At 40.1% G+C, this 13,845-nt stretch overlaps 1 protein-coding gene across 19 annotated transcripts in view; it reads right to left on the bottom strand.

Annotated features, from left to right (window-relative positions):
- MYCBP2 (MYC binding protein 2) overlaps nucleotides 1-13,845 on the bottom strand; it is a 289,476-nt gene that overhangs the window by 124,473 nt on the left and 151,158 nt on the right. For all 19 annotated transcript variants that reach the window (XM_059712849.1, XM_059713661.1, XM_019488555.2 and 16 more), the window contains 7 exons: nucleotides 12,824-13,098; nucleotides 11,348-11,569; nucleotides 9,149-9,340; nucleotides 6,815-7,021; nucleotides 6,221-6,352; nucleotides 4,765-4,943; nucleotides 1,107-1,249 (listed from right to left, as the gene is read on the bottom strand). In XM_059712849.1, coding sequence (XP_059568832.1) covers nucleotides 1,107-1,249; nucleotides 4,765-4,943; nucleotides 6,221-6,352; nucleotides 6,815-7,021; nucleotides 9,149-9,340; nucleotides 11,348-11,569; nucleotides 12,824-13,098 — 1,350 coding nt within the window. The remainder of the gene's footprint in view (nucleotides 1-1,106; nucleotides 1,250-4,764; nucleotides 4,944-6,220; nucleotides 6,353-6,814; nucleotides 7,022-9,148; nucleotides 9,341-11,347; nucleotides 11,570-12,823; nucleotides 13,099-13,845) is intronic.

The following is a 13,845-nucleotide window of genomic DNA, read 5'->3' as shown; positions in this document are numbered from 1 at the left end:
ACAAATATCATTCAAAACCAACTTACAAAAGTAATATGTTAAAGTCAATTAATCATTATGAACTAATAAAGAAACACCATGCTAATAACATTTTAAGGCCAAATTTTCATTTGGCAACATGAGGATGTATTATGAAAATATTCAAACACATTATCTAAAACATTTTTGATAATCAATGCCATGAGAGTAATACAGTGGGGGAAAGCTTATCTAGTAGTTCTGAAACAGAGCTTGATAAATTTAACACAGGGTTGTACCAGTAGCGATCTACCGAAATCATAATTTCAAGGTTTTTGCGGAAAACGCAGAATTGGGTGGAAACTGTGAAAAATGGTGGGCTTGCTGCAAAAAAAAAACCTTACTGAAAAATAATATGTTGGCTCCCTAGAGGGAGCCAACACTCCTCATGGCTGCTGTGACCCAGCCATGCAGTCTGCCTGTGGGGAAGGGGGCATTGTCAGCATGAAAGGCTGCCGGCAAGATGGCTGCCATCTCTGCCCCTCACTACTGATTAGTTGAGAGGTCTCATTCTCATGTGGCCCCGCCCCACTTCAATCAACTGCATGACTGACAGACCTTGCAACCAATCAGTGGCAAGGGGTGAGGACATGACAGCCCTTGCAATCAAATCAGCACCGGGGGGTGAGGTCACCAGGGGCATGGGGAAGTCCCACCGTGCTCAGCCTAGAAAAATGGCAGCTGGCCCCAGGATCTGTCCGTTAAATTGGCCAGTCACCTCCTTGAGTCCTGGTAGACCCCTATGTATGAGGTTACCTGGAAGAGCAGAATCTGCATTCAGTTACCCCAGAGGTCTCTTCCAGGTGTATAGGGGTGTAGGTTGTAGCCATGTTGGTCTAAGGACATAGGCAGACAAGATTCTTTGGGTAAATCTGATATATTTTATTAGACCAACTCAAATAGTTGGAAAAATTCTTCTTAGCAAGCTTTAAGGTTTAAATACTCTTCACCAGGCTGAGGAAGCCTCTGCAGTTGGTGTGCACTCTTCCTGGATGTAGGTATTTATATAGTGGATAAACACTGATTTCACTACCACTAATTCACGTTGCCACAGAATAAAAATAAATTTTTATTACTAGAAGTCTTACCATCTACAGCGAGAGCTCTGTGCAACAAGTCTTTGGCAGAGCGTACCACAGCACTCACAACAGAAAGAGCTCTGCTACAGTTTTTATCTTCTTCATTAGCTTTGCTTAAAAGCTGCGACTGTAGATCTCCATCATACTCGCTCCTGAATAGAAGAGTAAATTGGCATGACTTCATAATATAAAAATAGTTTTAAAAGATGAGTCCATATATTTGATTTTTGTACAATAGAGTGACTTAGAAACCAAGAAATAAGAACTAAAGTCAACCCACATAATGACAGAATACAGGTGAAATTTCTGGGAAAACACTTTTGGGAAATTTTGATTTGAAATGAAAGATGTACTGACACTGAAGTAGTATATTCCTCTGGTTAGAATCATTTTTCAAACCTATATATTATAGAAATATAAGTAATATATTACTGTAGAAAAACCACCCATTCAGTTCATCATAGGACTGTCAACAGCAATGTACAAACCGACTTCACTTGGTATTTTTGAAATTACTTACCTCTGAGGAAGACAAAAAAACAAAACAGCACTACAGAAAAATTGTTCTTTCATCCTACCAGATTTTTCTAACGCTAGAGGGGGTGTGTGTATGCCTGTCTGCTCAACTTCTGCGGCACTGCAAGAGCATTTACAGTGCTACAAATATTACTTCTGTCCAGGGCTTCTATCAGAAGCAGCCAACCTGTGGCTTGGGCAACCTCTGCATGTAGCAGACTGGACAGGGAATAGGGAAACAGTGACAGATTGGGCAGGGAGCAGTAAGCAAAGAATCATTCCTCAAGCACCCAGATAACCAGGTGAAAACAAAAGTAGCCACAAGAACTGTCAGTATGTGGCTATATCCAACAAAAAGTCACACAGTGTGGGAATACTATGGTATTTACTCAAATCCAAGACTAGGTCTTCCCCCATTTAACATGGGGGGGTGAAGCTTCTCATCTTAAATTCAAGTGTGGGGGGGGGGGAAGGAGGGAGGCTAATGCAGCTCCAGCTCTGACCCCAACCTGGGCCTGGGGCTGCAGTTCCCCCTGTCCTTCCCCTAGGCATGCAACAATGGTGGTGGCAGCTCCAGCCCTGGCTCTGGGGCTGTGGCTGGAACTGCCACCACCACAACCCCAGCTGCATGTCCAGGCAGGGGCTGGTGCTCTGTGCCCAAGGTTGGAGCAGAGTCAGTGCTGGAACAAGGGAGTAAGTGGCAGTGGGGGCCAGGCAGCAGTGGACACATGCACAAGGGGCTGGCAAGTGGCTGGTGCCAGAGCATGCAGGCAGTTCAGGGAAGGAGGTGGCAGGGAGCAAGGAATGAACTGATGGGAGGGATAGGGTCAGAGGCCACTTGACTCCTCCATCACCTGACACCCTACCACTGCTTGCCCAGCTGCAGGAGGGTACAGAATGAATTTAAGATGAACCTACAATAAATTAGATTCAATACATGGAAAATTATGACAAACTTTTAGGATTTCCCATTAAAATAATCTAATTATTGGGAATCATCTTAAAATTGAAAGTTGTCTTGAATTTGGGTATATACAGTAGTTCTAAAAAGATTTTTGAGCCCTAACCCTCATTTTCTCTTTTATCCTTTGTGATAGAGGTAATGATCTTGACATCTGAGCATCTCATCTGATACAGACATTTGTTTTCAATGGGCTATCTACAATGATAGCTCAGTTTTTTTTCTAGGTGGTATGATTAATTTTAAATCCATCAATGTGTCTCTTCTATTGTCAACTTATGCCACATTTCAACTGACATTGTGCTGCCCACCTGCTTAATTTTGTCCAGTTCTTCAGTTATAAACCTCAAAGATAGTTAAAAATCTTGTCATGTTCACCACCATCTGCAAATATACTACTTCTGCCATGTTAACTATCTCATGTTGTGTATCCCTTAGCTGCTTTCTCTTGATCCCATGCTTGATTTAGTTTCTTGAATAGCTTTTCAGCGAGTAGGCTTTTTTTTAAATCCAAATGTAAATCCAAATGATTATCAACTATTTCTTCTCAATCCAGTATTCTGCTGAGAAGGTTAAAATTCTTATTAGATATGGGGCACAGCATTTTTCTGAAAAAAAATTGCTGGCTTATGCCTGTTATCTTACTTAGTTATCTATTATTTTAAACTGTAAACAATTTGGTACTAAAATATTTTTTTTTAAATTGTCTTTGGGTTCTTGATTCTTTTAGTTCTTTAATTCTTTTTACTTCTTAAGCTCCATTAGCAACATTTAAGAACATAGGTGCAGTTACTTCTTACAATCTTCCAATGTAGTAGATGCTTTTAAAAAGACATTATAATACATTAGCACTGCAACTTCTTCATATATAAGCACCTTCAAAACCCCAGAAAAACCAGATCTGGTCTTGATGACTTATTGCCATCTTAGCCTTCAAGAGCACCCTATTTTTGATTAATTGATAATTGTTCAATTTACATGTGCAAGGTACAGCTACAGTGACTGCAGATTCTGGTGCACAGCATGTCTTTATTGTAGAGGCAGGGAGAGAAGCTCCTATTCTCAGGTGCTGTCATTTTTTAAACCTTAAGTGTCAAGCTGGATACCCAGAACATGAGAAACAGTTACTGGGTACCTGCAAAACGTTATTTTAATGAACTTTTACAGTATCACATGGAAAAGATGTGGAAGAACCGTCTCTTGGGTGACATTCAATTTACTTAACTATAAGATCTTTCTTTCTCTTTCTGTAATGCCAACCTCTCCTGTATACACCTATTTTGTTTTAGAGTAAGTGAGATTGAGAGACTATAAACCAGTGGTGCTCAACCTTTTGCCCCCATGAGCCATACAAGTGGTACAAGGCCAGCCTGAAGGTTGGGTTGAGAATTAGGGGCTCACCACCACCCTCTCCCACTTCCTGCATTCCATGATTGGGTCCTGCAGACCCAGCATCACCCTCTCCTGCCCCATGCATAACAGGATTGGTTCCTATGAGCCCAAGATTGGGTCCCAGAGGCCTGGCACCATCTCTTGCATGCTGGGATTGGGTCCCTGGGGCCCAGTGCCACCTTCTCCTACTCCTCACTGGGATCGAGAACTGGATCTAGTGTGCAGGACCTGGGGCTCCCTATGGGTCCAAGCATTTGAAAGCAGAGGAGTGGTAGAGGTTGAGCACCCTTACTGTAGATGACAATTTAATTATATTATACAATGCAATTCTTCCAGAAATACAGAGGAAGTTCTCAGTACCTAGGCTCCCAACTAGAAATGATTCCCCGCTCTCAAAAAAGTATTATATCCTATACAAAGCTGAGCTACAAGAAAGAAGGAATACAGGCTTTTAAAGCCGAACTTTAGAAAAATCAGTAAGTTGTAAGTCAATGGACAAGATATGAGAACCAATTTTTCACTATGGTTGTCATATCATGGACAGCAAATCTGAGATGAGGGTGAAAGAGGCAGAGGGACAAATCAAATGCCCTGAAGAGGGAGAGCCTGTTACCAGGAAAGTTAGTCGTCTTCAATAAAAACAAAAAACAAAAACACAGAGTCAGAAGAAAGCAAGATATAGTTCTGACAGAAGCTCTACACACAATCTACACTTCTTTCTGGTACTTCTCACATATAGATGTGGTATTATTATTATTATTATTAATTTTTTTAAATAGTTTATGGAAGTATGCAAACCTGTAATAAAGAATCTGTGGAATCTGTCCACGTGTTTGGTTTGTGCCATTGCTGCTCAAACTACATGTGCTGAATGTAAATGTCACACCATCTGGACACTGGACCGTGGTCATTCCTCCATCTCCATTAGCAGTACGGCTCCCATAGTTTCTAAGGCGGACTGCATATTTCACATTTTCCTTAGAAACAAGAGAAACAAACTTTTTTAAGAGAGATATAGAAAACATACTTCAGGAAAGTCTGCAGGATTCAAATTGAAAATATAATTCAAGTATATTAAATAAAGACATGTTTAGAATACAGAAGAGTACAAGCCTGAAGTACCACATTTACTGAATTCTTAAGACAAGGTGCCCCCCATTTAACATAGGGAAAAAAGCCCCTCATCTTGGAATTGAGTATGGGGTGTGTGTGTGTGCGCGTGTGTGCATGCGTGCGTGGAGGGGCAGGCTGCCTGCCCTGTGTACCACTTCTACATCCTATCTCCCCCTGCAGCCTCTGTTCCTTGACTGTCCCTTTCCTTCCCTGCCTCTTCCCCTTGCTCTGATAGGCTTCATCCCTGCTCTAGCCTGGGGTATAGGACTCAGCCCCCAGGCCTGCCCCAGCAGGACAGGAGCTAGCATGGCTGCTACAGGGCCTGACTGGGGCTGTGCTCTGGACCCCAGGCTGCAGCAGGAGTGAGCCTGATGGTGTTGGAGCAACAAGCAAGGGGGCAGAGGAGAGGGGGCAGGTGGAAAGCAAAGGCTATGAAGTGGGGGAGGGGAAGACCGCAGGCAGCAAGGGAGCAAAAGATGCATGCATGTGTGGGGATGGTAAGTGGGAAAGGACAAGCTGCTTGACTTCCCCATACCATCTGCTCCCCCCACTTCCTGCTCCTGCAAGGGGGGGGTGCAGAGAGAGGAGGCAACGAATTTAAGATGCCCCTCCAATAATTAGATTCTATACATGGAAAACTAATGAATTTATAAACTATCCACGCACAGAATCTAACTATAGGAGGTTGTCTTAAATTCAGGGCTGTCTTGGATTCAGGTAAATATGGTACATTTAACTTTCAACTTAAAGCTGAATGCTAAAATGAAATTAAATAGAAAAGGTATGGGATCAAGTACAAATGAGAGACTGTGAAAAAATGTTTATTCAAGAACATTTTAATTCATATACAGATTACATTACACTGGATACTCTTAAATGGAAAAGCGATGTTTCATTTCTTTGCCCTACAAGAATCTGCATTTGACATTTACTGCCTAACTAATAAAATGAAAAATGTTCTAGATGTATTTTATTATTTTTACTTCTCAACAAAATACATATATTAAGCATTTTTCAAATGCATACAGTAAACAAAACTACAAACAAGATTTTCAACACGTATCCATGTAATTCTTACATGTTCATTTCTTACTTAAAAATTTCATGGCATTTAACAGGGAAAATGCATAGCTTTTCTTACCTTCAGAGGCACAACTTTGTCAAGTCTGATTTCAGCTATGTCACTGGGGGAATCATCTGTGGTATAAGTTCCTTTAATTAACTCTAATGATGTCCATCTATGAGAATGAGTTGAATCGCCAGTGTGATCACTCTGATTTGAAGAAATGTAAACCATTTTAATATCTCTAGAATTTAAACTCTTCTGAAACTTGTCCACTTATTTTAATAAGTTTCATTTTTGTGCATACTACAGATAATGCTATGATACTAGCATGAAAAGTAACAAGAAATCCATCTGTAAAACAAGTAAAATTGCCAAACTTCCTTCTCCTGACTGATAAGGAGCTTTCACCTCTTTAGCCTTCTCAGTTTATAGATCAGCTATTTTCCAATGTCAGAAAGTTGTTCCTTGCTTCTCACATTCTCTCTTCCCATGACTAAACCTATTACTGAATACATTAACTTCATGAAACATTTTAAGAGAAAGTGCTTGCAAAATGAAGTTCTGATGCACTACTGTTTTACTGATAGCCTGCATTGTACACAAATGATTATAAAGCTTTAGAAGTTTAAGATTATTTCTGTTTGCTTGTTTTTCAAGAGCAATACTTACATCATCAACTAACACCTCCAATTCATACTCATGAATTCCACCTCCTCCATAAACAGAAAATCCAACCACTACTGCACCAGGTTTGTCCACAGAGAAACAGATTGCATCAGGGGATCCATTACCAGTATTCCAACTTCTTCCCTGACTTGTTTTAGTGAATCGATTTGGACTGGATTTGACAGAATGGAGAGAGTTAAGTCCATCAACCTGTGAAGAATTAAATAAGCATATAAGCATCAGTTAAATAAGCAAATAAGCATATATAAGCATCAGTTAGAATGTATTTAATTTTATGATAAAAACAAATCATATTGAGTGAATATTTTGAGCATAGTAAATTTAAGAATCAGCTGTTACAGAACACTGAAGATGTCACTAACAGGTGTCTTCTTACTATAAGAATAAGATTCAATTACCATATTTACTTTAATATAAGACATTTTTTTTCCCCAATCAGCATGGGGGAAAAGCCCGTCCCCCCCACTCTAGATTTGAGTACAAGATTGGGGGAGTGGCTGTGACCCCAAGCCCAGGATCAAAATTGGAGCTGCAGCTCCAACTGCTGCTCCCCCTACTTCCCTCCCCTGCCTTTGCTCCCTGCCTCTGCTTAACCTCCCCATGCAACTCCAGCTTCTACTGTGTTCACATATAGCCTGGGGGAGAGAGCAGAGAGCCAGGGATGGACACAGAGGGGGTGCACTTGCTTCCCCCTTTTATTCCTGGTCCACCCAAAATTTAAAGCCATCTAGCAGTGGCAGAAGCATTTCTAGTTAGGCAGTGCTGAGGGAGTCAATTGATTTCATGGATCATTATTAATCTACCTAATCTCTTCTAAACTCTCCATTCCACAGGTGTTAACCCTCCTTTTTAATGATCATGAGGGTCCACCAATCATGCTATCCTTTGTTCTGCAGTTCTGTTGCCTGCTAGCTGGCTCCTGGTAATGAAGCTCCTATTTCACAGATTGGTTTTAACTTGTTGCAATGAAGTTATGCATGTTTTTGCTTCAACCTTGAACTGAATAACACAGCCCTAGGCCCCTAGTATATTAGTAAAGCTACAAGTTTATCACCAGAGAAAAATGTATTGTATGTGTGACAAAACCTTAGCATCTGCACTCCACTTTTCCAAATTCTGCATCTACCCAGGTATAGTGCACATGTTGCCTCCGGCCCCAGCCCATCCAGAGAGGTGGCAACAGGTCTGGCCCTGGATCTGAGTCTAGGCCAAAGCTACTGATGCCACAACAGCTGCTATGTGGCTGGAATGGAGACAGAAGCCGCAGGTGCTCCAACAGCAAGGGGAAGATAAAAGACAGGGAGGGGGAGAAGTGGGGAGGGAACAGGGGGCATACAAGTAGCACAAGGGGCTAAGCAGGTGGGGGTGACAGGGGGTAGAGGCACCATAGGGGCAGGAGTGAGTTGTGAAGGCCCTGGGGTTGGGGTGGGAGTTAAAATGACCACCAAAGATTAGATTCTAGACATGAAAAGTTATAATAAATTTTCAAATTTTCTATATTTAGGATTTAATAATTGGAGGTTCATCTTAAATTCAGTCGTCATGGATTCAGACAAATAGATGGTACTGTAAATCAATGTATTTTCAGATAATTTGTCTAAATACCTGAATATTTATAACAAAGTGAAATATGAAATGTTTCAAAATCCTTATGAAGGAACATATTTAATGGTAAATTCAACTTGAAATATTTCTTTATTTGAAGTAAATGAAATGAAATTATTTGCGATAAAATGTTTTTATATGTGTATCCCTGAGGGTTCAAATGCATCTAAGGCTCAGAATCCCTATGCTAAAACATTTGCCATCAGACTGAGGGAAGTGAATAGAAAAAGTGGAGGGAAGAAAATAGGTACAAATAGCTGGGGTGTCTGTCCTTTAACTTCTTTATAAGCCTAAAGACACTCACAGTGCAAGCATCATCTCCGTGGATAGTGCTGGCTAATGAATCTGTTTCAAGTGCACTGGCTACTTTAAATTAAGAGAGTGGAAGATGCATAAAGATACAAATGCAGAGAGACAAACACTTTAAGATTCTCAGATTTGACAGGTGGGGGGAAATCTTGAAATATTCTTCAACCATTACAAGCAGCTAACTGTAACTGCATTTCCGTAACAGACTGATTATACAATTGTAAAAGTATTAGTGGTTTGAAAAAGATTTCTTACGTATTTTTGTGAACAGCAGTTGGAACCAATAAAAAAAAATTGTGTAAGGTTAGAAACTAAAATTAGAAACTAAAACAATACATACACCCAAAAATTTCATAATACATTCACTTAAAACATTATTAAACAGTTTTACAAAAACATTACCTCAGATCCCAGTGCAGAAGCTGTAAGTTCACTGACAATGCTAGCAAGTAATCCACAGGTATTAGAAACTAAATGAGAAGAGAAGAGTTCATTTTCTCGTCTAAGACTGTTTCTAACTGGAAACACAACAATAACCAGCATTTTCTCTAGCACTTCCCGAAAGCTTGTCATTCCTGAAATATTTTCTTCACTCTGCAATATGAAAAAAAAGAGAAACACATTATCTTTATATAAAGTCTTGCCTTATATATAGTCAACTTGTAATGGCAGAACTTGTCTACCTGCAAAAATGGCAACATTAGCAGTTTGGCTAGAGGAATGGAGGGAAAGAGGGTGGTGGGGGTACTTAATTTAAAATCAGAATGTTGTATCAGTTCTAAATCAGAGCTAGAACTCTGCAAAGCAAAATCTGCACATTATATTTTACATGAAGTAAGCACAATTTCATACATACTTACCTATCTTTGATAACTGTACTTTTGGCATGCTGTGACATTTTGTGAATTACAAAGGTGAGGTAAGCTTTGATTCTGAATTTTGCCTCACATACCTTTTTCTTAAGAAAGCAATACAATTTTTGCAATACTCAAAAATACCTAGGGACATGGTACATGATGCAGAGCACTCACTGGATCTAATGGTTGGCATCTGCTTGGATACAGAGGCTCCAATTTTCAGGTATGTTGTCAAAAAACCTGCCATGGTCAGACCACTACCTCCAACAGGTACAGATCTCTGTCTTCCACCACCCCTGTCAGGGTAATGAACTAACTAGACTGGTTCACCCCTGAAGACTCCACAGTTCCACAACTCTCAGGGAGACATTCCCATGCCTTTGACAGCTATTTTGTCAATGGTCTGGTTGTCTTGGTCACAGACACAGGGGCTCTTGCTACTGTGGTGGCACAATTCCCCTTGGTATGTAGGGGAACTGAACAGCTCAAGTGGGACAGTAGGTGGCTGGAATGCAGGTGGCTCAACTCATGCTGCAATGGACTAATTGCAGCACAGAACTTTCTTAAAGGACTATTTCGTAGGCGTGGCAGCAGCAAAGAAGCATTTCTTTTCCACTGCCATTGTATCTACAAAAAGTGTCATTCAGAAGAACTGTTTTGGGTGGTGAATGGCCTGGTGAAGGGCTGATCTCTGCCCAGAAACTAAGCTTACTGTGACCAGTTTGCCACCTACTTTGCAGACAAAAAAAAAAAAAAAAACAACTCGTATCCAGCAGAGTCAGAGTTTGGGGCTGAGGATGCCCAGGTCTTTGCCTGTTTATGTGGATTGTTTTAAATAGCTATCATCCACTGATGGAGATATACTTGGAGGGATGAGGGTGACCAGCTGTGAACTGGCCCCACTGTGCCCCTCCTCGCTTGTAAAAGCCAGTCAGAGTAGATAAAATGGGGAACTTCTTGCATCCAGTTATCACTCTGTCTCCAAACCTTCGTTTTGGAGGTCATTGAACGTGTGGTCACCTGGCAGCTCCAGGTGCATCTGGATACAACTGGTTTCCTGAACCCTTGTCAGTATGGCTTTCATCCTGGATACAGCACAGAGACTGAGCTTGTGGTCTTGGCTGATGCTCTTCACTTGGAGGTTGACAAGGCAAATTGTGTCCTGTTGATCCAACTTTTGTACTGGCTCCCAGTAGCCTTTTAGGTGCAATTCAAGGTGCTAGTTTTCACCTATAAAGCCTTAAATGGCCTGGGACCTACATACCTAAGGGACCATCTTCTCCCCTACGCTGTATCATAAATTGCTAAAGTTGGGTAGGAGCAACCTTCTGCAAATACCATCAATATGCCAAGTTTGCTTGTTGAGCACATATGGAGGTCATTCTCTGCCACTGCTCCTCAGATCTGAAACTCCCTCCCTTTTGAGGCTCAAAAAAGCCTGATGCTCAAGCCTGGACGTCTTTCAGCACTGCAAGACCTTTCTGTTAAGGCAGGCATTTCGCAACCAAAAACTATGCTGAGATGTTGTTCAGTGAGCCTCTGCTTTATATTATTTATTTTAGTTGCCCATTTTAGTTCCCCTTTTAAATTGTTCTTCTTCCCTTGCTGTAAGCCACTCTGAGCCTTTGCTCGGAAAGGTAGCAAATAAATTGTGTAACTAAATAAATAATAGGGGGAGTGTAAATTGTTTTACTGTTTTGACTACTATGAAACATTAAATAAATATTTTAGAACATAAACTAACCTGACTAAGTTTTTCCATATGTGCTACCAACAGTGGGAAACGATGAACCAGTGCAGAATCATTCTCAGTGCTGACTTGTTTGACCATGGATCGTAGCAACACCTCTCCATCATAAGCGATAGGAAAGATGGAGGTTAACTTTACAGAAGTGTGACAAAGGGCAGACATAACAGCTGCAAGAAGCCGGCTACTTGATGTTTTGAAGTTTGCTTCCTGGATGTCCTAAAAACACACACACACATATATTTTAAATGAATAGTATTAGAACTAGTCCAAGTGTTATGCACAGGCATTCAAATTCAATTAGCTTGCGAAAACTTATTTTAGGTAATTATGTCCCAGCAGACTAAACCAACCCACACCAAACCCTGTACTGCCATCACTTGCTTCTGGTTTTCAAGCTAGCTACTTTATTTCTACATTACATTGCAGTCTCTTTTGTGACTGCATCACAGATGTTTATTTATTCAAGCTGTGTCAAACTGCATAACAGCTTAAATAAGCATGTATATCATACCCTCTGGTTAGCAAGCAACAGTATGAGATTAAAGCTCTATTTGTTGCAAATGGTTATACTAATAAAAATGAGTTTTTCCACAAAAGAGTAAACGTGGAAAAAGATTAAAATCAATAACTTATCATTGAGATTTCCTGCTTACAAGTTTAAATCACGATATAAGTTCATTATTTAAAATCAATCCACCAAAGGTGGACTATTGAACCTTAAGATTCAGGCCTCCATTATGAGAATTAAATGCATCTCTGTATACTTTTTTTTCTCCAGCAGACATACGACTCATTCAGTGCCCAATATGGAGATACTGTTGGTAAATCAGTGTTATGTATTAAAGGAGGATTTTTCTTTGGAAACTCATTCTAATAGTTACAGAAGCTTGATGGTGTATAACAAATGTTCATGTAGCAAGGCTGGATGCCAGGTGAAGGCAGATAAATGCTATACAAGAGAAGTGAATGTATTTTCACTCCTCTTCCAAAAAGGTATTTTGTGATGTTAGACAAGTCCCTTAAACCAAAAATTTCACAGATGGTCATTGATTCCATGTTCTGTATTTGTGAATGTCTGACTTGAGACCCACGAGTTTGATTTGCAGAGCTGTTGATACAATGAATAGTTGTAAGTGAAATTAATGTGCCATGAAGAAATAGTTATACGATGCTAAGCTGGTGTTTCCCAAACTTTTGAAGCCTAAGGCGCACACTTTTTTTTGGATTAAAACTGGCAGGTTGCTTCACTTCTACATCCAAAATGCTGTGCATACGTGTGTGTACATGTGCGCCCACAGACACACTGGCAGGCATATTATGTTTTAGTGCCCAGCCTTTCAGTCCCATTGGCCAGATGAGCAGTGCTGGGTCAGTCTGCGGGCTTGGTTACAAGTAAAAAATGGAACATTTAACAATATTTTTGCCTCTCCTGCAGGCAAAAAACAGCACTGTAGGGTACTTTTAGCATACCTGATCTAAACAATTCAGCAAGTCACAAAGGCATGCCCATTGTAGAGCTGGTGTTGGATAGAAAGAATGAAAGCAGGCAGTGAAAGTGTTATGACACTCCTGAAGAACAGCTTCTAGGAGACTCAGGGGCTGACTCAGATATCCTTGGGGGTCATTGTCTAACTTCACCATACAGTGATCAACTCCTTCGGATAAAATTTTTCTCAGAAGAGTTCTAGTTTTCCCAATGCAGTCTGCTAGTTTGCTAGTTTCCTCGACAACAGCTTTAGCAGTAGCTAGAAAAATTATGAGAAAAGCATTAGTCTATATCTAACAAAATATTTTTGCATCTTGTTTATTAAAATGCAATTCCAGATAGAAGTCAAACACTTGAAAGTTAGGCACAAAAATAAAAAAATGTTTTCCATATTTTATATAGCAACACAGCGAATACAGGACAAATCAAAATTAAGCCTCATTAAAACATATACAAGCAGTAAGAACTTGAATTTCTTTTCCTAATAAAGAAAACCACTAATACATACTGCACTTTTAAAAGACACCACTAAGGAGCAGGCGTGATAAGAACAAATATACTGACTTTCAAGTCCAAATGGGTGATTCATACTAGCAAAGAAAGTACTATGTACAAATTGGGATAAAAGATCCCAGAGGGTAGGTCTGGGGATATGGCTGTCTACTTAAGCATGCAGATACATTTCAACATAATTAGGAGTTACATCATAAAAATGTGCAGCTGCACGCTCAATTAGCCTCAATTAATAGTGCAAAAGTGTCTCATTTCTGAATGCATTAATCTCTTATTATTGCTTCAATAAAAGCAGTTCCATTTGTGCGTGCTAGGGTTGGCAAGCTAGTCAATTCACCGGTAATTGTCAACTGACTGCATCATTTTTGACTGGCCAAAGATTATAGCAATTTTACAAAAAAAAAACCTAGTTTTTTTTAGTTTTCTTGACAGAAATATATATATATATTTTTTTACGCATTTTTTAATGGAAAATTTGTGCTTTTTCTGTGTA

This window comes from Alligator mississippiensis, chromosome 1 (assembly GCF_030867095.1).
Source record: "Alligator mississippiensis isolate rAllMis1 chromosome 1, rAllMis1, whole genome shotgun sequence".
Lineage (NCBI taxonomy): Eukaryota > Metazoa > Chordata > Crocodylia > Alligatoridae > Alligator > Alligator mississippiensis.
Note: the sequence above shows the minus strand (reverse complement) of the source record. Positions and strands in the feature narration are given on the sequence as shown.